Source organism: Astyanax mexicanus, chromosome 12 (assembly GCF_023375975.1).
Source record: "Astyanax mexicanus isolate ESR-SI-001 chromosome 12, AstMex3_surface, whole genome shotgun sequence".
Lineage (NCBI taxonomy): Eukaryota > Metazoa > Chordata > Actinopteri > Characiformes > Acestrorhamphidae > Astyanax > Astyanax mexicanus.
In genome coordinates, this window is record NC_064419.1 from 17214034 (window position 1) to 17239880 (window position 25847).

General features: G+C 39.8%; 1 protein-coding gene across 1 annotated transcript; it reads left to right on the forward strand.

The window, feature by feature from the left end:
- The first annotated feature begins 976 nt into the window (after nt 1-976).
- On the forward strand, nt 977-25377 carry zbtb34 (zinc finger and BTB domain containing 34). The gene is made up of 2 exons (XM_007247978.4): nt 977-1153; nt 17397-25377. The coding sequence occupies exon 2, from the start codon at nt 17431-17433 to the stop codon at nt 18952-18954; it is 1524 nt and encodes a 507-aa protein (XP_007248040.3). The 5' UTR covers nt 977-1153; nt 17397-17430; the 3' UTR covers nt 18955-25377.
- Nucleotides 25378-25847: the final 470 nt, after the last annotated feature.

Here is a 25847-nt window from a genome sequence, read left to right on the forward strand (position 1 = left end):
TCAGTAGTAACAGCAATAGCAGTACCAGTGATAGTAGTAACAGTACTATTAGTAACAGTAACAGTTGTAACAGTAACAGTAACAGTACTATAAGTAACAGTAACAGAAGTAACAGTAACAATACTTTTAGAAACAGTAACAGTAGTAACGGTAACAGTACTATTAGTAACAGGAACAGTAGTAACAGTAACACTACTACCAGTAACAGTAGTAACAGTAAGAATACTATTATTAAAAGTAATCTTTGTATCAGTAGTAACAGCAATAGCAATACCAGTGATAGTAGTAACAGTACTATTAGTAACAGTAGTAACAGTAACAATACTATTAGTAACAGTAGTAACGGTAACAATACTATTAGTAACAGGAACAGTAGTAACAGTACTACCAGTAACAGTAGTAACAGTAAGAGTACTATTATTAACAGTAACAGTAATCATTGTATCAGTAGTAACAGTAAGTAGTAACAGTAACAGTACAATTAGTAAAAAGTAACAGTAGTATCAGTAGCAGTAATAGTAAGAACAGCAATAGTATTAACAGTAACAGTACTATTAGTAACAGTAATAGTAGTACCAGTATCAGTAACAGTACTGTTAGTAACAGTAGTATCAGTAGCAGTAACACGCAACACGGCGGAATGTTGTTGTGTTGAGCTTTACAAAAAAAGTGATCACTTCTCAAGGCGCCCTTTCGCTTCCTTCCGGTGGAAAACCGATTCGGTCGAACTGTTCAAATGAGTCGAAAGTCCGATTCAACTGATTCGATTGTTTCGGCGGCCAGGGAAAGTCTCAGTGTGAAAATAACAGAAACGTTTAGGAACCTAGACACCATACAGAGCCTGAAAAGAGGAAGTGTTGAAAGATTAACTACTGCATCGAATATACAGAGACATTCCTGAGGTAGGGATATTGTTTTAAAATCCTGTATATCCAGAATAAAGCTTTGTAAAGAGCGCAAAGTGCGATTCAGTTGGGCTTGTGCACAGGTTCAACGGGTTTGTCTAAAAGAACCGATTCAGTTGGACGATTCATTCGCGAGTCGGACGTTTCCACAGCGGCAGCGGCGGCGGAGCACAGCTGGAGGAGGAGGAGGCCGGGCCGGAGCATAGCGAGTCTCCGCCGGGGAATGGACCGCGCTTGATCCGGAGAGGGTAATGTGTGAATGACGGAGACACTTTCTGATAATTACACTCATTCTGCGCTGAGAACGGGGCTGATTGTCGGTGTTAGCTAAGTTAATAGTCAGCTAAGCTAGTAGTTAGCCAGCTTTCTTGTTAGCATTCCATGACAGTTTGGCCGGAGCTAACGAGCTGAGGCTAGCCGGGGGGAGGTTAGCTGCCTGGCTAAAGTAGCTAAATGTGGTGTAAATTCACCGTTCTCAGGGCTCGCTGCTCCGTGCTTGGGTCTCGGTTTTCGGTGCTTTGCTAGCCTGCCGGGACGTGTAGCTACTTACGCTAGCTGAGTTGCTAACTGAACATGTCACCTAGGTTCCCTGTATCGCCGCCCCGACCTGCTGACTGGCTGATTTAGTTTGTGGGGAGACGCTGTTAACCGAAAACTGTTGTTTGTTATTTAGCTAAATGTTTCTGCTTTTCTCAGACCTTTCTCACTTTCTATTTATCTTTTAGTCAGGGTTATTGTGTGTGAGTTACGTGTAGTGAGCTGTGGACTGAGCAGTACTGTATGTAGGCCAGCTGCCGTGTTTGCGGTTGGATAGGTTAGATAGGCAGTGTGCTGCTGACTGTATAGTTCAGGAGTGGCAGCCTAGAAAAACACAGCCTCCTCATTTCTACATTCACTCTCCTTAAAGGAGCACTTTGTAGTTTCCTAATTACAGACTGTAGTTCTGTTTGTCTGTTTATCTGCATTGTTTCCTGTCCTTCAGTCTCAAAATAGTCCTAAATTGCGAAGACTCCACAGGACCACCACAGAGCAGCAGTTAACTAGCTGGGTTGTGGCTCGTTCTCAGTTCTCACAGCAGTCACACATGGTGGTGGTGGTCGTGGTGTATAATGTGTTCTTCGTAGGAGTGGATCTATACAGCAGTGCTGCTGAAGTTTTTAACCAATAAGAAGAAAATTTATACCAAATACAAAATTGAGTTCCAAATTAAAATCAGTGAGCAGCTCATTCATATATTTTTCTTATTGTGGGAGCAATAATATTTTATATTTTTAGCTTAATATATAAATAATGTAACACAAGTAACTAACACAGCAACATTTTCATAACTTTCATTTGAACATTGTGTTCAAGAAATGTATCAGAACCAGATGTATGAAATGTAATTAATTTAATTAAAGCATTTGATTGTTTAAATGCACTTTTTAAAGAAGCTTTTAAAGAAGTTTTATCTCCAGCACAAACCCAGCACTCCTACATTCTGGTAACAAGGTCAGATGAACAAACACAAATTGATTTACACGCTATTTACATACATTAGTATATGTAACTTAGCATTCTTATGAGTTAAACTTAATGAAAAAAGTTCTTTAAGGAACCTGACATGTCTTTTATAGGGTCTGTGGCCCTTATGTCACCATGGGCTCTTTTGGGCTAAGTACCTCAGGGTGTTTTCACTCTATGGCTGCAACGTTTAGTCGATATATTCGACAATGTTGATTATAAATAAATGTTTATAGTCGACTAACCTACCCGAAAAGTGCCCAAGCTCAACAGATGACCTGTTTTCTCACTAAATGTCAACACTGGCCACGTTTGAAGGGCATTAAAACCCTATATTCTGCTGTTTCTATCGTTTTGAAACGATGGAGAAAGATCAGAACAGGAGCCATACTTACATCAAGCAGAGATGGAGGGCATAGAGAATTAATTGTTGATTAATCAGAAAAATAATCGCTAGATTAGTCGAGTACCAAAATAATCAGTTGCAGCCCTATTTCACTCCTGAAAGTCTGAAGTGTGTGTTTTTTGATTACTTTCTATACATTTGCCTCTGCTTTGTTTTGTGATTTTTTTTTCTTCTGTAATTTCAGTGCAATTATCAGAGTACAGTTATCATCCTCTTATCATCAGAGGTAGTAAATGCTTCTTCATTAACATGACGTTGGTTTTTGTGACGGCCAGTTGCTTTTCCAGGTGTTTTGCTAACCAAAACGAGTTTAGTTTAGACTTGGATTTAATTTCTGAAATCTGTTTATAGACAAGGGCTAATCTACAATTGTAGTAGAGTCACACATATAATCTGTTGTACCCATACTTCTGTGTGATGTGTGTACATTAAAATACACCAATTATTTTTCTTCTTAGATTGTTTAATAAGATTGTTTTTAAACTTCCTGTAATTAGTCTGAACCTGACTTACCTAAAGAAAGGTTTTTCACCTTGCAAATGAACTGGATGTAAACAGATCATGGTGCTGATCTGGATTATGCTTAATGAAGAAGGTGGCACCCCTGGTCACTTTGTCTATCTTGACTTAAATAATATCTGAATCTATCTAAGTCCAGGTAAGGGCTGAGACATATTTGATCCACGTTACAGCAGTGTAAATGCCTAGGTTTTTACAAGACCCCCCCCCCTCCTCCCTTTTCACACAACTAAGCACCAGTAATAATAGCTGCATACTCTGCTCCTCACAGCAATCAGGATTTCAATCTGATGAACTGGAGGTGCATTTGACTTCCAACTGTAAATACCTGTGGCTAAAGTCAGCATACAATATATAGATAAGAATCACATAAAATGACCAGGTGTAAATTAGGTCTAGGTTGTTGGTGTTTGGTTTGAAGGATGTGAACTTGGTTAATGTTAGCTAGCAAGCTAGCTGCACACGCATTAGTAATAGTATATTTGGGTTTCATTTCACAGGTTTGTCTGTGTTATCTGTGTTATCCATACAGAATGCCTGGGAAACTGCCCATAAGTGATCTAACTTGTTTAACTGTTGAGTAGAAGTCAGTTTCACTTTTTTGTGGAATTCCTTGTGTCATGTTTTTTTCCCCCACTGTTTAGCTTTACTGCATTCTGACCTGGTGAAATAATATCTTAAATATGCTTATTTTTGTAATGTGCTGTGAGGATAAATATGATTTGAGAACAAAAACATTTTTATTTTGATCTAAGGTGATTACTAAGCTGAATACTGGTTGACTGAGTTTTCTCCTGCTTACAGATACATAATGGTGTACAAAGTACAATGTGGTGGCTGGCAGGCAATGAGGGGAATAGGGTCATTCGGTGCACCTGACTCCTCTCAGGGTTCATTGAGGTTACCTTTGTGTCATTATTACAAATTTAATTGAATTCACACATTTGTTTCAATTTAAATGTTAATTTTATGGAAATAATACTCCTAAAATTTGTTTAAAAGAAGGAAACTGTTGATTAGTTACTCTTAATTTATTCTTGACTAGAATGGCTTTTGCTGTTTTTAACCCCAATATTTTTACAGCGAGTCTAAAAGTTCCTAGTTTCCTGCCACATGGACTCCTATAGGTAGTTGCGTTATGGCATTGTGGGAGACATGCACGTCCCACCCAGTCTGTGAACATTTTCTCTGCAGGGCTTGTCAGAACAGATGGAGCCAAACCAATTAAGTCCTGTGCATGAGTAGGCATTATTGCTTTGCACCTGGTAAACCCTGAGATTTTATGGCTAGAGTTCTCTTTAAGACAAGCTGTAAAAAATGATTTGGTCCTGATTTGAAACCATGAGAATCACATGGGTGAAATCAGTGTCAGGGTGCCTGTGTAAATACAGAATACCTCTCAGGTCTGTACTCTGTCTAAGGATGTCTATCTCTGTTGGCTTTGTTAGTAAATGCTGAATGCCTTTGAATTGGTGAGCACTTGAATTTAAGAAAAGGCTGCTGAAAAGATTATGAATTTTCTGGATCTTACATTGCAGCCCAATGGGCTTTGGAATCTTGTATCTTGGCCAGCTTCTGTCCTGAACAACAGGGGACAAGAAGAATGGCTTTTACCCGTGGAAACAGTGCAAAAGAGAGAGAGAGAGAGAATTGGTGATATTTTTATCCTTTCTGATTATGCCTGTTAGATATGCAAAGCCTGATTTCCCCAGCCAGTTCTGTTATAGCCATGCTTAATTATCCTTTTGAATTTGTGCAGCAATTTCTTTTGATCTAGCTCAGCTATCAGCTTTTCTTGCCATCAAAATAGCTAGTTGCTGTGAATGCCTGCTAATGCTGTCTGCAGAAGAAGCAGATTACGTTAAGAACTGGAAAATAACTGCTGATTGGGCAATAAACTTGCCAGGCATAATATTAATGCTAGTTAAAGTAGCTCATTTTCATTATTTTCTCTGAATGTTTGAGCAAATAAGCAATCACTTCAAATTGATATTCAATGTGGTCGATTATAAGTAAGTGACTTTGGTATATGGTCTTCTTATCTTCTTTAACCATGCAACCTCCGCTTGTGGAAAAGTGAAGAATATCCCAGAGAACTGCCAGTTTTCTTGCTTGTTTTTCACATTTCTTCCCTCTTTATGGCCTATCAAACTACCTCCTGCCAGACCCTGCTTGTTAAGCTTTTTTGCCAGTAGCTGCAAAGCATGCTGTTTTGCAGAATAGGCTAAATGCTGCTCATCTTGAAGCAGTTTTTCAGCAGTGCTTATATCCTCCCTCTGCTGCTGGTGATGTTTTCTCTATTAGCTTCCTAATGCTTCTTCAGTTGCTTCATTTTTAATTGCTCACTTCCTAATTCTAGCATTCTTGCTCCTGAAATGTAAGAAGCATTTTTAATTTCCTGTTGTGAGTGATGTGTGTATTTAGGCTGTTAGAAGATTTTTAAGAAAACATCTATCATAAGAGAGCAAGGTTACAAGCAAAATTCATCTTTATTCAACCAAGAGCCATGGTGGAGCTGTACCGGCCTCGTTCAATGAACCGTACCTCCTCTGATATAAGACACCAAGTGCAATTTCTTTTTATATATACACTGCTCAAAAAAATAAAGGGAACACTCAAATAACACATCCTAGATCTGAATGAATGAAATATTCTCATTGAATACTTTGTTCTGTACAAAGTTGAATGTGCTGACAACAAAATCACACAAAAATCATCAATGGAAATCAAATTTATTAACCAATGGAGGCCTGGATTTGGAGCCACACACAAAATTAAAGTGAAAAAACACACTACAGGCTGATCCAACTTTAATGTAATGTCCTTAAAACAAGTCAAAATGAGGCTCAGTATTGTGTGTGGCCTCCACGTGCCTGTATCACCTCCCTACAACGCCTGGGCATGCTCCTGATGAGGTGGCGGATGGTCTCCTGAGGGATCTCCTCCCAGACCTGGACTAAAGCATCCGCCAACTCCTGGACAGTCTGTGGTGCAACGTGACGTTGGTGGATGGAGCGAGACATGATGTCCCAGATGTGCTCAATCGGATTCAGGTCTGGGGAACGGGCGGGCCAGTCCATAGCTTCAATGCCTTCATCTTGCAGGAACTGCTGACACACTCCAGCCACATGAGGTCTAGCATTGTCCTGCATTAGGAGGAACCCAGGGCCAACCGCACCAGCATATGGTCTCACAAGGGGTCTGAGGATCTCATCTCGGTACCTAATGGCAGTCAGGCTACCTCTGGTGAGCACATGGAGGGCTGTGCGGCCCTCCAAAGAAATGCCACCCCACACCATTACTGACCCACTGCCAAACCGGTCATGCTGAAGGATGTTGCAGGCAGCAGACCGCTCTCCACGGCGTCTCCAGACTCTGTCACGTCTGTCATGTGCTCAGTGTGAACCTGCTTTCATCTGTGAAGAGCACAAGGCGCCAGTGGCGAATTTGCCAATCCTGGTGTTCTCTGGCAAATGCCAAGCGTCCTGCACGGTGTTGGGCTGTGAGCACAACCCCCATCTGTGGACGTCGGGCCCTCATACCATCCTCATGGAGTCGGTTTCTAACCGTTTGTGCAGACACATGCACATTTGTGGCCTGCTGGAGGTCATTTTGCAGGGCTCTGGCAGTGCTCCTCCTGTTCCTTCTTGCACAAAGGTGGAGGTAGCGGTCCTGCTGCTGGGTTGTTGCCCTCCTACGGCCTCCTCCACGTCTCCTGGTGTACTGGCCTGTCCCCTGGTAGCGCCTCCAGCCTCTGGACACTACGCTGACAGACACAGCAAACCTTCTTGCCACAGCTCGCATTGATGTGCCATCCTGGATGAGCTGCACTACCTGAGCCACTTGTGTGGGTTGTAGAGTCCGTCTCATGCTACCACGAGTGTGAAAGCACCACCAACATTCAAAACTGACCAAAACATCAGCCAGACAGCATAGGTTCTGAGAAGTGGTCTGTGGTCCCCACCTGCAGAACCACTCCTTTATTGAGTGTGTCTTGCTAATTGCCAATAATTTCCACCTGTTGTCTATTCCATTTGCACAACAGCAGGTGAAATTGATTGTCAATCAGTGTTGCTTCCTAAGTGGACAGTTTAATTTCACAGAAGTTTGATTTACTTGGAGTTATATTGTGTTATTTGAGTGTTCCCTTTTTTTTTTTGAGCAGTGTATATATATACTGTGGACAGTCAAATTTTGGCTGGGATATCTCAAACACATTTCTTGTAAGGAATATTGGAGATGAATCATTCAGTGTTTTTTAGGCTGATATAGATCAAGTGATTACCCCTTTCTCGCAAACTTGGTAATGTGTCCAGAGAGTCCAGCTGTGAATTCCCGTACAGAACCTCATTACTCTGATACTCCCTGTTTTGGGCTGGGTGATCTACTCCCAAGAGGGCTATCCAATTATTAAAGTCAAATGTCTTTACTTTGCTTTTCCCAAGAGGCACATTGGGCACATTCTACAAATATGAAGCATGCCAGTCGGATCTGGTGAAAGATAACTGCAATTACTGCTACTAATTGTTTCCGGTCCTGCACACCGGCTTGGAGCTGTCCTCCATACAGAACAGCTTCAACTCTGGGATATCTGATGATGTTTTAGGTCTTTTTAAACTAAAATAAAAAATGTTGACACTTTTCAGCAGTAGCTTGTTGTTCACTTAAGAACAGAATCCTAAGCTGTAAACCTGTGACTACAGCTCTCTGGAACGTAGCCAATGGCACTCAACCCTTGAGTCCACCAGATCAACTCAGCATACATTCTCTGGCAGCTTGTCAAATCTTGGTTCAGCTCGGTACACATGGCGTGGGCAGGCAGCTTCCATTACGCCTCTCCCTCACTGTACAGCTCAACTTACAGCCCACATAAAGACAGGAGAATGTAAAGGAGGAAACAAAATGAACGTCCCTTTTAGAGTCGTTTGTTTCATTTTCAGTTCTCTCTCCTTTTTCTCGCTATGTGAGTCTCTCTAAACGCCCCCTCTTTCTTTTAATGTGCTAGAAGATGCAAACATAAGGCTGGTGGGACAGGTGTCCTGGTGAGCTCTGGCAATTGGAGAAAGTGTTTATGTTCCCAGATTGCTGACTGCAGATAATCATGCTAACGGGCTCAACGGGCAGAATTAGGCAAAGCTAGGAGAGCAAGACAAAAAGGAGTAGGTTTTTAATAGTATGGAATTTTCATGGCTTGATAACCATCTCAGAATATACAGTGGTGTCATTTATATTGCGTTTTCACAGTATTTCACAATTGTCCTAAAGCTCAGAATAACAATAATAAGAAGATTTATAAATTTGTAATAAAAATTAGGAACTATTTTCTGCATATCATTCTGCATGTTGGCACCAGAGCTGGAGGAAGAGTTCACACTTCATAAGTAAAATTACTCTTATTTCAAGTAAAGGTTCTGCATTGAAAATGTAAACCATGAAAAAGTACTTCAGGCATCAAAAGTATAAGCACTTAGCAAAGAATGATATTTAGATTGTGTTATAATAGATTGTTATTGTGATTGTAGAAGCATTTAGTGCTGTAGTTGGGCTAGCATAAAATAAAGATGTATTTTATATAAATACTGTTTTTTTTTTTATGTCTGTATTTAATATCCGTCCTCCCACGTTCACTTAGAGGTATCAGAGTAACCTCACACTGCTAATGTTGGATTCAGTGTTTAGGGGAAGGAGGTAAATCAGGTTCACTCCGCTGTGTGAGTAAGGGCGGTGCAGTAAGGGGCTGAGGTGAAGAGGAGATGCGGGGGAGATTCTCTGTTCGTTTGGCTTTTTTCACCAATACCAGTATTAAGCAAACACCCACAGTATGATAATCATGTACACTGCTCAAAAAAATTAAAGGGAACACTAAAAAAAACATCCTAGATCTCAATGAACAAAATATTCCAGTTTAAAATTTTTATTTATTACATAGTGGAATGCCTTGAGAACCAAATAACATAAAAATGATCATTGTAAATCAAAATTATCCCATGAAGGTCTGGATTTGGAATCAAACTCAAATTCAAAGTGGAAAATCAAATGACAGGCTGATCCAATTTTAGTGGAAATTCCTCAAGACAAGTTAAAATGAGGTTCAGTAGTGTGTGTGGCTCCACGTGCTTGTATGACCTCCCTACAACACCTGGGCATGCTCCTGATGAGGCGACAGATGTTCTCCTGAGGAACTCCTCCCAGACCTGGATTAAAGCGTCAGTCAACTACTAGACAGTCCGTGGTGCAACATGGTGTTGGTGGATGAAATAAAATGTTGGAGATGGTGTCCTAGATGTGCTGGATTGTATGCAGGTCTGGGGAACTGCTGACACACTTCAGCCACGTGCATCAGAAGGAACCCAGGACCTAAGGATCTCATCCCGGTAACTAATGGCAGTCAGGGTACCTCTGGCGAGCACATGTAGGTCTGTGCAGCCCTCCAAAGAAATGCCTCCCTACACCATTACTGACCCACTGCCAAACCGGTCATGCTGGAGAAAGTTGCAGGCAGCAGAACGTTCTCCACGGCGTCTCCAGACTCTGTCACGTCTGTCACATGTGCTCAGTGTAAACCTGCTCTCATTGTGAAGAGCACAGGGCGCTAATGGCAAATCTGCCAATCTTGATGTTCTATGGCAAATGCCAATTGCCCTGCATTGTGTTGGGCTGTAGACACAAGCCCACTTGTGGACATCGGGCCTTCATACCACCCCCGATGGAGTGTTTCTGACAGTTTGAGCAGAACCATGGATAATAGTGGCCTGCTGGAGGTCATTTTGCAGGGCCCTTATACTGCTCCTCCTGTTCCTCCTTGTGCAAAGGAGGAGGTAGCGTTTCTGCTACTGGGTTGTTGCCCTCCTACGGCCCCCTATCATGTCTCCTGGTGTGCTGGCTGTCTCCTGGTATCTGCTCCATGCTCTGGATACTGCGCTGACGGACACAGCAAATCTTCTTGCCACAGCTCTCATTAATGTGCCATCCTGAATTAGCTGCACTACCTGAGCAATTTCTGTGGGTTGCAGACACCACCTCATGCTACCTCTGTGGTGAGAAAGCTGACAAAATGCAATCAATGTAAGGTAAATTACATTATGATTTTATTTATATTTAAAAATGTTTTGATTAATTGTATCCTTTTAACTTTAAACATACAATGTTCTTTGTGAACTAAGGCTGCACGATATTGGAAAAATGTAACATCGCATTGTTTTTTTTTTTTTTTTTTTTTTTTCGGCGATAATATCACGATATTAAACAATGCATGGCGTGACGTCACCAGCCCCGACCCTGCCCGAGCCCGACTCATAAACTGTCAGAATGAGCCCAGCCCGACCCGATCTGGCTACACCACCGCGACCTCTCCGCGGCGCACGCAGGACCGGCGAGCGACTGAGGGCGGCTACTCCACCACGACCTCCCCGCAGTGCAAGCCGGACCAGCGAGCGCCCGACTCACAAACTGTCAGTATGAGCCCAGCCCGACCCGATCTGGCTACACCACCGTGAACTCTCCACGGCGCACGCAGGACCAGCGAGCGACTAAGCGCGGCTATTCCACCGCGATCTCCCCGCGGCGCATGCCGGCCCGGCGAGCAACTGAAGCGCGGCTACTCCGGCTGCTCCACCGCGATCTCTCCGCGGCGCACGCCGGGCAACGTGCGACTGAGCGCGGCTACTCCACCGCGACCTCACCGCGGCGCACGCCTGCCCAGCGAGCGACTAAAGCACGCCTACTCCACCCCGCCCTCCCCGCGGCGCACGCCGGTCCAGTTCGTTTTAGTTTGTTTATAAACACAGTGCATGTTCCAGTTACCGTTTTTTTTTTTAAATTACCGTTTCTATTAAGCCAGGCGGACACTGTGCGATTTTTTTAATCGGATGCGTTCTGGAGAGCTCAAACAGCACGTTTGAATCGTTTGTCGTGTATGAACAACGCCTGCGATTCATCTGCACACACTGTACGGTCCGACTGACCTGCTGCGACGGGGGAGCTTACACTGCACGTCTAAACGCAGCCCGTAGGCGGAGCTTTCTTTGCGTACAAACTCTCGCTTCAACACAACGCCTTGCAAAAGAAAGCGCTTAGCTTTGCTTATTTGTGCCCTGTTGTGCGCTGAAAGTCCACGGAAGAGACGTACATGGACTCGCAGGTGGCTGAGGCGACGTGGACTCTACGGGTTGTCCGTTTTACAGAAGGAGAGCGCATAGAAAAATGACTGCGCGTCAGGCTGCGAAAGAAACACCAGCAGCTTAAATAAAATAAAATAATTGTATTTTTTATTCTGTTTATTGTTTATGTAAAAACTGGTTTTGCAACACTGAATATTAAACAAGCAATCGGTTATTCACACTGGATAGGGACCCTCATTTACAGTGCCGCTGAGCATTAACAGTTTAAAAGGGATTAATAATATATATAAAAAATAGGAATAAAAACTGACATTTATTATAGACGAATAAAATATATACGTAAAAAAGGAAAAATAGGACCTTAAAAAAAGATCATAAAAATTGACATAAAAGGGAAAAAAATTATATCTTATGAAGATATATATTTAATGATTTGATTAATAAAAGAAGAAAAATAATTTAAATGAATAAATAAAAAATATAAAATATAAACTCATTAAAAATTCGTTTAAAATAACCCAGGCTTTCTGCAGAATAATCAAAGTTTCAGTTAGTTTCAGTTTCAAATCATGAAAACAGCTCACCAAAACCTCAAACTATACTTTATATTTGACTATATTTACTTACAGGTCCTTTGCTTGTACTTACAGGCCCTTACTTATTTTTATTCAACTGAACTGAGTTCCTGTAGCCTCGCGCTGAATTCAGCTCCGCGCTGCGAAAGAGACCGAGAGAGAGGCGCAGCGCATTTTGTCTGATTTATCTTGATTAATTATAAGTACATTTATTAGCTTTAGTAAGTTTAATAGCACTAATTTTACTACACTTCTCTGACCTTATTTATTAAAACGTTTATTTTAGAAGACAGAGGTTATTATGCGGGCAATGCCGCGCGCAATGCCACGCGCTGCGCTAAGCTGGCTTTGCGTGGCTAATATTCTGGAGCACTGGACGAGATTTTAATTAATAAATTAACATATTTATAATTTTAATAAATTTGCCCTGGCGAAAAGAAACGAATTATAAAATATAGCTTTATATTTCTGTGCATGTTTTAAGTTTTATATAATTGACGGGCAGCACCAGAGGCTGACAATGTGCTTTATTTTTCAGATATAATAGCAAAGTGAAATAAAATAAATTTATGTTTGTCAAAGATATTTTCTCTTTTAATTTTTCTTTTCAAAAACTCCAGCTATTGACTGAGAATAAGCATCTGTTGAAATTCTTAAACAGCAGAATGCCTGTGTCTGCTATATTAAGCTATAAGTCTGTGTACCGAACATAAATATAAATCCTTATAACTGACAGAAATAAATATGACTAATAATTATTTATAGTTACTGTGCAGATTTTTGGGAAAACAGGTCGTGACGTTAAGAAATCGGCCCGCAAAACAGCTCACACTGTGAGACAAGCGACCAAAATTTCTGGCATGTCAGAAATCCCTGGTCGCGTCCGACTGCTCATTCGCAGCTCCTATGGGCAATTAATCGGACATCGCTTCCCCTCTCACACTGCACGACAAACGACGCACGATCAAGCTAAAATTCGGCCCGATCATGAAATTCAGTCGCATCCGACCAGATCGGGCTTAAAATCGGGCTAAAATCGCACAGTGTCCGCCTGTCTTAAGTGTCAGACTGTCTGCGCTGCGATTACATCACGTGTAAAGCCATGCGGTTGTCTCGTGTTTACGCCCGCTCCCCCTCCCCCTTCTCGGCAGCAGACAGAGGCGGCGCTACGCTGAGTATCTATTTCTTGTGTCAAGAATCAGAACATTACAACATGACGTGTTTGTTTTTTAGTTGCTTGGGTAACATCGCACGTCCAGCGATGTGACTATCACGCATGCGCACATTGCGATGACTATGCTTAAACGATATATCGCGCAGCGATGCAAAATATGAAAAATAAAGAAGTGATGATTACCCTTAAAGATATAAATGGGGGGGGGGGGATTAAAACAGGCAGAAGAGGGAAAATGCCAAACTTAACAGAAACAGCCAAAACTGTCGCAAACCATCATCTACAGTGAGATAGGATTTGTGTTTTTTTGAAGTGGAAGTGCAAGAAAGCTAAGTAAGCAGAGAAGTTCTCTAGTCGGGTGTTTCTGTACATTTTTATTTTGCGTTCCTGCTTCCAGTTCTATGTTCTATTATTGTCAAAACGAAAACTTTAATATCCCTTTCTGTGTCCAGCAGCTCAGGACTCATGTTTTGCTAAAATGCTGTTCTGCATAGCGCAATGACCGATATTGTTTTGTTTTGTTTTTAATGAGAGTAAAAGTGATAGCTAGATGTTTAGTTCTTGTAGCAAATTATCTTTTACCCATTTATGGATTATATTATTATTATTATTAAATGATACACATTTCAGCCATGTCAAATTACACTATTAAAATAATTTACTACTCTGAACTGACTTTAATTCTGATGGATAAAACATAGAATATTTGGGACACCTTTATCCTTGGAAAGTGTGCAGTGTAAGAAAAGAAGAGGCAACAGAATCTCTTTTACAGTTTATTTAAAACAAACACAGATATTGTGTAAAATTCTGACACAAATCCTGTTTGGGATCCAGTCAGGGCCAAAGTGAAGGCGTTTTCTCTAGACTGATGAGCTGATTTGCTGAAGCTGTGTCTGAAGATCCGCAAGTTTGGAGGCTGTGTTCCCCAGCTCCTCAGTCCCTCAGCTTCTGTGCTGTGTATCAGTATTATGATGGAATGGACTCTAAAGGGAGCTCTAAGAGCTCCACCTCAGCACAGCTCTGCCTGAAGCAGAGCCTAAGCTATTAGGTAAATAATCAGCCTTATGCATGCAGATATCAGCAAATGCTGATTACAAAACGATCAGATTAATCGTCCGGTCGATATATCGGGCGATCACTACTGTGTAGCTTATGCTGCTTATGTTAAGTGCACTAGAGAGCATGGTTAGTGATGAAGCTCTGTTGTCTGTTTTTTTCTTATATATTTCTCTTTTCTTTGTGAAATTGTCCAGCTGCAGAATTCTTCTTTTACAGACTGCTGGTACGGACCAAAAACATATCTTTTTTTCCGGGTCAAAGACAGTAAATGTTCCATTTAGTTCTAACTGAGATTTAAGACCTAGAAAATGCAATTGTTGTGGAACTGAATTAGGGTGTGAAGTGTTTTAGGGCTTTAAGAAGTTAAGTTAGTATTCCATAAATTGGAAAACACCCCTGTTGTATGTTGGTGGTGCTGTCTGTCACTCCAAGTATTTCAAAACAGACATGTGGAAAACAGCAGCTACAGATATGGCTCTTACAAGCACAGCAGGTTTGGTGAGATAAAATTTTCTGACAATTTGAGCAAAAACATGGATATAAGTGGCCTGCTGGAGGTCATTTTGCAGGGCTCTTGCTAGGGCTGGACCCGAATATTCGGGTATTTGGATATTCGCTCATTGAGTAGGTATTCGGTTTTAAATTTTGGTATTCAGATTTTTTTTTTCTCTAGAGCTCCAGCTCACTCTAATGTCACACTTCTGTTCAGGTTAATGACTGTAAAAGAGAGGCAAAATTCAGTTGTGACATGTGGAAAACAGCAGCTACAGATATGGCTCTTACAAGCACAGCAGGTTTGGTGAGATTAAATCAGATGCATGCATTACCGAGTTTATTGGTTTACTGGCAGATTCCTTGTTTAAAGCCCCTAATAAGGGAATACTGAAATCAGTTCATGACTAGATCTTTAAAGATCATCCTCATCCAGTTTAATAATGGAAAGAATGCATAAAAGTTTGAGATCATATAAATTAAGCTGTTGTAATTAGGGGTGCAACGAATATTTGGCAACCAAATATTGCTATTAAGCTGACTTAGTGAACAGACTGATTAATTTATTCAGAACAATGACTAATTTATGTGAACCCCTCCCACAGCAATGACCTCATACATGTACTTCCTGTAGCAGTGGAAAAGACCTAAACATCATTCAGGAGGAATTTTAGTTCATTTTTCCTGCAAAACTGCTTTAGCTCTGTCCTCTACCTTGGACCTCGTATGTATGTCTCTCTTCAAGTAATCTCCATAGCATCTGAGATGTGGGCTTTGACTTGGCCACTCTAAAAACACAGATTTAGTTTTTCTTAAGCTATTATGTTGTGGACTTGCTCCAGTGTTTTGGGTTGGGATGTCCTAATCATATTATTTTCAGTCACATTTGATTTTTAGTATAAATAAAAAAAATAACATGTCCACGTTGTCTTTTAAGGTGGTTTTTTTTTTATAAATATTTATTAATTATTGAAGCAACAATATCAAAAAAAGTCTGAATTTATCACACATTAACAAGTACTAAACAGCCATATAAATGAATTCCATTTAAATACGCATCTTTTCTTAAATAAACAAACTAAACAATGTAACACAACAACATTTATGTGACTCTTTGTAATTAAGATCATAATTCATTTTTTTTAAATGCTGATAGTTGTGTTTTTTGGGAGGCAGTGATAATTGTGCAGTGTGGTTCAGGCCTGGTATTACAATATCTCAGGTTAGTTTTGATACTGAGTTACTGAGCTTAACTGAGAGTTTCAATGGAAGAAATATATATGTATTTTTAGAGCTGTATATGCAGCAACCCTAGCATTTAAGAGACCACTTCAGTTTCTGAATCAGTTTCTCTGATTTTTCTATTTATAGGTACATGTTTGAGTAAATGGGCCATTGCTGTTTTATTCTATAAACTATGGACAACATTTCTCCCAAATTCCAAATAAAATATTGTCATTTGGAGCATTTATTAGCAGAAAATGAGAAACGCCTGAAATAACAAAAAAGATGCAGAGCTTAAATGCTTTAATGCAATAATGCAAAGAAAACTATTCATATTCATGAAGTTCAGAAATCAATGTTTGGTGGAATAACCCTGGTTTAATTACAGTTTTGAAAAATGTTCTCCTCCACCAGTCTTACACACTGCTTTTGGATAAATGTATGCCACTCCTGATGCAAAATTCAAGCAGCTTGTTTTGATGGCTTGTGATCATCCATCTTCCTCTCAAATTGTTAAAATCAAAGAAACTCAAAGAAAAAAAAATCATATAATGTAATCAAAGAATCATATAATAATCAAAGAAAGTGGTCTTTTATTTTTCTCCAGAGCTGCATTGTACTGTGAAAGAGAGAGGCAGACATGAATTTGTGGAGTAACGTTACATATTTTATAAATCAGTGATCCAGATATATGCCACCTAATTCCGATACTTTGTGATTGGCCTCAGAGTTTTGGGTCATTGTCTTGTTGCATTACCCAACTTCTACAAAGTTTCAGTTCACATACAAGCAATCTCACATCATCCTGACATATTTTTTGATATACTTGGGACTTCTTTCTTCCCCTTAATGATTGTAAGCAGGTCAGGCCAGGCCCTGATGCTGCAAAGCAGCCCCAAATCATGATGTTTCATCCACCATACCTTACGGTTGGGATTATGTTCTCATGATGATTTGCAGTGCAAATGTACTAGTACAGATGTAGTGCAGCAATAGTTCAGTCTTAGTGTCATCTGTCTACAAAACATTTTGCCAGTTTCATTGTGGAGTGTCATTCTACTTATTCGCAAACTTCAGGTGTGCAGTGTTTTTTTGTAAGCAGAGGCTTCCTTAGTGGTGTCTTCCATTGTTATACAAGAAATTTACACAGAACAGATGATGTTATTTTCAGAGAATTCTTAGTCACCCAAATATGTCTTCAGTGTACTTATCTGTACACTGTATTTATCTCTTCTATTGTGAAGAAATGTTTTGTAATAATTTTACGGATTTTACACATTTCAGGCTGAATTTTGCCTGAATTGACATGAAATTGTTCATGGTTCACAAACAATCTTTGTAATTTTTGTATTTGTATCTTGTATTTTGTTCTGTTGTCTGTTATTAAAATATTTTTTCTCCTCTCACTTCTTTTAGGTTTTCTGCAAACCAGAAGAGACATCAATGAGTCATGGAGGACGGTGGTGGCTTCATAGAATTTGATGTGCCTGAGTTCAGCAACACTGTCTTGAACCAGCTCAATGAGCTCCGGCTCCAGGGTAAGCTCTGCGACATCATCGTGCACATCCAGGGCCAGCCATTCAGGGCACACAAGGCTGTTCTGGCCGCCAGCTCACCCTACTTCCGTGACCACTCATCTCTGGGCACCATGAGTGGTCTCTCCATCTCCGTGATCAAGAGCCCTGAGGTTTTCGAGCAGCTGCTGGCCTTTTGTTACACGGGCCACATGGAGCTGCGTCTGCGCGATGTCATCAGCTTCCTAACTGCTGCCAGCTTCTTGCAGATGCAGTCCGTCATTGACAAGTGCACACAGATTCTGGAGGGCCTCCACTCCAAGATCAGCCTGCCTGTGCCCAGTGAAGCAGATGCCGATGAAGATTGCGCCACCTCCAGGGCTGGACGCAACGGCTTGATAGAAGGGGGTATTTTCGTAAATCCGACCCAGATTTCCCCACCGTTCTACTCACGGAAGAGCCACTGCGGAGAGGCGAGAGGATCAAGCAGGGGGCCTCCACACTCGGCCGAAGAGGGCCAGTCGGACCGCGGCAGCAGTGACGGCGTGTCAGAGCAGGAGGTGTCCATGGAGACTGAGCCAGAACAAGTGGACCTGATTGGAAAAGATGGTCAAGTAACAGATGTCCACGTCAAGCTAGAGAAAACGGACCGGCCCACCTACTCGGACAGCTCGTCGGCAGGCGACGACGGCTACCATACGGAACTGGTAGACGGGGAGCAGGTGCTAGCTGTGAGCGTGGGTTCATATGGGCCTGTGCTGCCCCCTGCAAGCTATACCTATTCGGCAGTTCCATCGTCCTGCTTTGTCAGCGTCAGTCCATCCAGCCCCTCTCGATCAATTCTCAGTGGTTTCCGAGGTGGTCGCGGCAGGCCTAAGCGCCCGGTCCCGGTCCCGGCCGAAGTAGTCACTCAGCTCAGGCCAGGGGCAGAGGACGGGGAGGGAGCAGCCGCAGGGGCCACCTTTGAGAATGATATGAGGGAGCGCAGTCTGCGCAGCCAGTGGTACCCCTTCAACGAGCGCCTCATCTGCATTTACTGCGGCAAGTCCTTCAACCAGAAAGGAAGCCTCGACCGCCACATGCGTTTGCACATGGGCATCACACCTTTCGTCTGCAAGTACTGCGGCAAGAAGTACACCCGCAAAGATCAACTGGAGTATCACATCCGTGGCCACACCGACAACAAACCCTTCCACTGCCAGATCTGTGGCAAGTGCTTTCCCTTCCAGGGCACTCTAAACCAGCACTTGCGAAAGAAGCACATGGGCTCAGGCAACGAGGCCAACAACCTCACAGACTCTCTGGGGGAAGCAGCAGATGGCCAGAGGGGGGCAGCAGATGAGGCCTCGGATGTCATCTGCAGAGCTCCGTATGCCGACGATGGGCCGGCGAATGACAACGGCGAAGAGAATGCCAAGTGTAGTCCTGCAGAAGCCCCTGTTTCCAGATGTGATTATTAAAAAAAAAATCTCAATTTAAATGGGTTGTTTATCCTGAGCCAGGAAGCTTTAAAGGTTGCTCTATCCATGGTCACCTTTTTTAAAAGAATCAGCCGAATGGACGATGAACCTGCCTTGCGCATTTTCTATTTTTCTGTTTTTGTGAAAGTTATCTGTTGGTGTAACGCAGGACTTAAAAAGAGAGGTGTTTTTAAGAAACAAGTTTTTCAAAGGGAAGACGTCAAGTAGCTGGGGAAGAGAATTGGGTAGAAGGTCTCAATAATCAAGGCCTTCAGGAATTTATCACATTTTTATGAATATATATATATATATTTCCATGTTTTTAAGCGTAGAGAAATATAGGCATGTTGCAATAATTAACAATGTGAAAGCTGAGATAAGATGCTTGTCATATCATGCTTTTACCTAACCTGTTTTTGCACATGTGGCCAGAAGTAGGCCCATCACTCACAAGGATTGGTTTTATCTGCCAGTGCAAAAGCTTTGTGTGAAACATCCGTTCAATACCTCATCATACAACGTAACATACTCATAACAGACAGTATTGTAAGCTTTTCCTCAACTCCAACCGGGTTCTACCTCATAGCCAAGAACCTGACAGGAAGCAAAGAAGCCTCTAATAAAAAAAAAAAAAGACACATATTTGTTTTGTTTCATAGGGTTTAAATGCTTCACATAGCAAAATCCTGGCACAAAACATCATCACTACACGAAGCCTTGGTACTTCAGTGAAATATTCCTTAGAGATTGTATGAAATTTGAATTTCTCATTGTTCTTTTAGTGAGATTATGTATGTTTTTGCAAAGGGTGCTTAAGAGGGTGGTATGGTTAAGGTGTAGCCTAAAAGATGTGTATGCCACCTGGTGTATCACAGACTGGGGAATGAATCCCTGAATAGCATGATGAATATCATTATTTCTTTCTGTCAACTTGATCTAACTTTTGTATTTAGAGTTTATGCTTACAGAGGGAAGTAAATATTTAACATAGTCGATTGAGTATAAGGTTAAGAAAACCGCTCTTCTTATATATATATATCTGCAGAGTTCTATTATGGAAATAGCTCAGAATTAACTTGACTTTTGCTTATAATCAGCTTATACCATTTCTGTTTATTTTGCCCTTTTTTTTATTATTATTCATTGAAAACATATAATGGTCAGTTTTCCAGGTGCAGAGTAATTCTAGCTCTGGACCAAATTCTCTGCTGATCAGCAGGTGAGAAATTCTTGAAAACCAACAATGTTGAACTTGTCAGTGTAATAATCTGTTTTGATTTAGTGTAGTATGGTTTTACAGGTAAAACAAATGTTATTCATGTCAGGAACCGAAAGCCAAGGTTTATTTCAGTGCATTAACACCATACAGTATTTAGTTCTATTCTTCATAAGTAATGTCTTCTTCAATTTACAGTTAAAAATGAATGCTGAAATCTGTTACTATGTGTCAAAATCAACATAGTGTATTAACTCTGCCATTTTGTCAAAAAAAAAAAAAGAATTTGGAAGTCAGTCTGTGCTTAGATCTTAATAACAGCTCTGCTGTGCCACATGGACATTTCTGGGGATTTATAGCTTTTGTTGCCTTTTAATAAATAAATAAGTAATTCTAGTTTGAAGAAACGGAAACACTGTAGTGTTGGCGTATATGACAGAGGGACACAGAGAGAGTGAGGGAGAGAATATTAACAACTCCATCCTGGTAAAGAAATGTCTGAAATGTAAGTGTAAGTTTAGCAATTGTTATTTTGAGGCGATGCAGGTACAACCAGGCTTCCGTCCATTTGTCTGCTGTGTAGGAAACGCAGATACCACACATTCTTGAATTAGTAATTTACCTGTTAAAATACAGATGCCTTCCTGCAAACACGTTTGACATTAGTTAATATATTCTAACTGAAATCACATTATACGATTTTTAAATAATTAACTAGCATTTGACTGCATGAAATAAGTATTTGAGGTGATCAAGTGCTTATTTCATGCAGTAAAGTGCAAATGAATTAATTTTGTAAAAATCATACAACGTTATTTTCTGGATTTTTTTTGTGTCTCACAGTTTAAGTGTACCTACGATAAAAATTAAAGACCTCTCCATTCTTTGTTGGTGGAAAACTTGCAAAATCTGAAGTTAATCAAATACTCATTTTCCCCACCGTATGTATAAAACTTACTACTGAAGAAGCCAAATCACAGCTCCATCTAGGTATAAAGGATAAAGAAGAGTTGCAGCATGTTTTTTTTATTTAAGAAGTGTACAGAAGACTTTTCTAGTCATTCTAGTGCCTTCAAATTTCTACAGTGGATATGTGTTACTCTCTCCATCTCTCCGTCTTTGGACACTAAATACACAGTTAAGCAGAATCTGATGAAACCTCGTGTTGACAGTTGGCTCTGATCAACATTTTATAGGGATTATTGTAATGATGTTTTCTCCTGAGAGAGTTCATTAGTGTTTTCAGTTTTCTTAACAAATCACACGTTTCTAGCAGGGTCAGAGACAGAAATGAAGCATTATCTCTCAGTATCTCCTGATACAGGCTCAAAAGTGACAATCTTTAGCCTTTTTTTGTTTGTTTGTTTGTTTGTTTTTGTTTTTTTGAAGTGAGTGATTTACATTGCTCTCAATTTTGTAGTCCTCAAAATTCCTCTACCATATTAGTTATTGTATCAGAATGTAATTTGTAATTCTTAACGCTCCATCAGACTGAAACACGCTTGTGTTGCACACTGCTCAAGGGCTCCTCGCCTGTTTATTACATACCCCACTTAGTGTGTGTTTCAACATCAAGCTCTATGGGTGAATATTCTAGAATATTACAATATCCAGCAACTATAGCACTTACACATCATTCCCTATTATGTGGCGTTTTTTTCTTTGTTTTCTCAAACTGTATCAGTTGGGGTTCCTTACAATTGTGTTACCCAGTGGTGCTTTTTGTTATTTTACATTTACTTTATAAATACCTCTGGCACAGAGTGAACTCGGATGATGTGAACATTCTTCTCCGTTTTCCACGTTACTATTAAGGAAATTGTCAAAACCGTTTGTCTTACAAATGTGTTGCGTGTTGCCTGTTCCATAATGAGAAAAGGCAACCCTTCATTCTCAGAGTTTCTGCTGTTTATTTTTCTGTGTCCTGATTGGATGTTCCTCTTGCTGTTTTGAAGACTGGAAGATGATGAACCATCTATTCAGATTACTACAGTTTTATAATCTGACCATACATTTGGCACTGAGCCCAATCAGCTGAAGTCATGTCTTCACTTCTTTGTTTATCCACAAAGTTTTTATTATTTTTTTTTTTAACAATTTTGAGAGCTGCCTGCTTGTGATCTGTTTATGTCTGAGAAACCAGATTCAGATTAGTTTATCAACTCCGCTCCATCTAGTTTTAATGCAGTTTTGGCCACTAACCAAAGAGAAAACCAAATATGTTAATGTTTTCTGTACTATAACATTCTAAAAAGAGCAAACCAAGCCCTAGAACAAGTGATTCTGCAGATTAAAACTTTTTTCTTTTTTTTTTAACCAGATTTTCACTGTTTCATGATCAGGAAGAAATGTTACTGAGATTTTAGTTTAACCCTTTTTTTATCCTCTTTTTTTGTGAACCTAATGAAAGAACTTTGTGAAAGCAAAGTTTAAGGTAGATGCAAAATAAGCCATAAAAGCATGTGGTGCAAGGCGAGGCTTTTAAGTGTTTCATTTTCTTTAAAATAGAAATAGCTAGTCAATTCTTATTGAGATGGGGGAATAACAATTGAATGTGTGCCTTGCCACCAAAAATGTAAATTTCACTGATATATCCCTTCTCCAAGTGATTCTCATGTTACACAAGTTATAGTTTTATGATCTAATTTCTGTATGAATTCACTAATTCAGTCTGATTCAATGTATTGAAATTCATCTGAGGATTTACATTTTTCAGTTTTGTTTTTTTGTTTGTTTGTTTTTTTGGCGTACCTTAAATCTGCCTGTTAACCTTTACATTGTGTCATTTTCACTTTTATAATGGTTGGATAAATACTTTAAATAGCCTTCCATTAAAATGTTATTGTTTTGTTTTAATTTTTTTTTTGCTTTTTTCTTGTTTTTTTCCTGTAAAGCAACAGCAACTATATCAACCTCTAGTTATTTTTCTTTTGCTTTTATGTTTGTAATCTGTTTTATTGAGGCTTTTTTATATTTTTTTTATCTTATAAAAGATGCCTGCATAATTGATGATAGATAACATGCAGTAGCAGAGATTTTGCATTAAATGTAATATGCAGTTTTGACAGGAAGAGATTGTAGCAAGTCGTATGAAATGGGACAATCAGACAGCTTCACACACTGGAAGCTACCTCTTAATACAAAAAAAAAACATTGAATTTAAACTTGGAGTATTCATTTAGCTTTTGATAAAACTTTGCCAGAATGATTCTTTCTAGTGTGCCGGCCGCTCTGCAGGTAACTGATTTTGGCAGAGTGGGTGGGGATGGCCGGTGGGGGTGGTGGAATGCATGCTAGACCATTTGTAGATGTAAGATGTACTGCATGGTGGTCACTGCGTATATAATGAAATGCAGATTTTTTTTTTTAGTTTGTTTTTTGAATGGTGGGGGATTTTTTAAAATCTGGCATGCACTTAAGATAAAACCGTTTTTAAATAGTCTAAACATATATTCCATATTCCTTTTAGAAGGGGTAAGCTAATCATATATTACTGCTCTTTAATGGGACTCAAATAGAAGGCCTCAACTATTTTATTTCTAATGAGGTTTAAATTAATAAAATGGTGCTGTTAGACTGGTCAGGTGTATTTATTGATTTTTATATAAAAGACAGTGCATACATATAGGCTATGGGGCAATTAAAGGTAAGGTTCATTGCATATTTGTAAGTGATTTTAAAAATGATAAAAGATTTGCATTATTTGTCCACAGTTGACAGCTATAACAGATTCGTATATACAAGTTCACTCTGTCTGTTCAAGTCTTCACAGAAAAGCGGGAGTCGTCGTGGGCCGTGTAGAATAATTGAAAAGAAGTGTTTACATGGAAGGTTGTGGGACTACTTTTTGAATTTGCAGCTTATCCTTTTATTAAAGCTGACTTACTTCAGGTAGTTTATGAACACTGATATTAGTTTTAAAGAAAAGGAAATCTTGAAGTCTTCCATTGCTTCTCTGCTTCCAACATTTCTCCACTGTGTAATAGGCAAAAGCAATAACCTTTTTAAGGCAGTTTACCTCTCGAAATACGGAAGTGTCACGTCTCTAAACGAGTGGATTCAGGTTGTCAGGGAGTCAAGTAAACTCAAGACGAGGAGAGGATTTAGTTTAGTTTAGGTTTTATTTTATTTTTGAATGAGATTTTGTGAACATTTGGACATGTCGAGTGAAAATGCTTGTAAGTCGTGGCTTTCTTGCGGCCGCCGTTGTCCACAGCCCTGTAGAGTGAAGGCTATGAGTTTCAGAGCCTTGTGCATGTGGAGCCTTTTGGTTGTTTGTCTGTTTGTTTGTTTGTTTGTTTGTTTTGTTTGTGTCTGTTTTTGTACTCCATCCATCTGCCACCTCAATGCAAGCTGGTTAAATGTTGCACCTTTTATCTGTGTCAAATATGAAAGGGATTTTGGGAGGGATACCCTGCTTCTGTGAGAGCCAAAAAGATCTCCTCCACTTCCTCCTGTACTAAGACTGCTAAATGAATTGGACAATCAGAAACTGAACAGGCTATACTAAAATTCTAATGTCTGGAATTCTGATTTTGAGCAGTCTGAAATTCTGTTTCTGCTCAGATTTCTCATGTATATGGTGAAAAGGCAAAAAAAAGTAGAACTCAGGGCTTACTAGTATTCAGAAATGGCCACTTTGGGCATGCAATGCATTTTGTGTGTTCAAGTCAACTTAATTGTGCACTTTTACTTCAGGTTGGGGAAGCGAATCCTCAGTCGTTGGTTCCCAAAAAAAACTCTCTGCCTCATGGGTGTCTCGGACACACCCACCTTTTATTTTATTTCCGTTCTTGCTTTCCGTCTGCATGGGAAGAGCACAGAGCTTCAGCACTGAGGAACACTGGAGATCTTTTAGCTTTGGCTGTAGAAGTATCTCTCTGCCCACTCTCTGTAGTCCACTATACTTACAACCTCACAAACCCTACTGTGAACCTCAGAACTCTACTGTTTTATACAACTATGAAGTACATGAAGCTAGCTGGTGCCGATGCTGTAACAATTAACTCGCCATTTATGAATTTTATTTTATAGCATGAAATATAAGATTTATATTTATTCAAATTATATATTTTGCTCATAATCAGTCTGTGCTGCTTTTTTATTTTTGTTTTAAAGAGCTTGTAAATTGCTTTTTTATGATGGAGAAATGTCAATAGATACTAAAATTGCATTTGTTTGTAAAATAAAGTTGCTGATTTAGCAAATTGTCTCCTCTGTCATTTATTCTTTGTTTATTCTCTGTTTTAATTGCTTCTTTTAGCGCCAATACAGCACATTGTTCACTAGATGTCGCTATTTACACCTATAAACTGCTAATGGCTCCTAAATCAGGAGGGGAAAAAAGAGCTGCTGTGAACTGATATGAACATTTAACTAAATGGGGCTAAATAAAGTAAGTAGAATAAACAAGATTAAATAAGAGCAGATAAGAATGAAAAAGAGTAGATAAGAAAAAATAAAAGCAAATAAGAATGAAAAAGAGTAGATAACTAATAAGAGTTGATAAGAAAAAATAAGAGTAGATAAGAATAAATAAAAGTAAATAAATAAGAGTAGATAAGGATAAATAAGAGTAAATAAAATTAAATAAGAGTAGATAATGATAAATAAGAATAGATAAAAAAAAATAAATGAGTAGATGAGAATGAATAAGAGTAGATAAGTAATTAAAGAT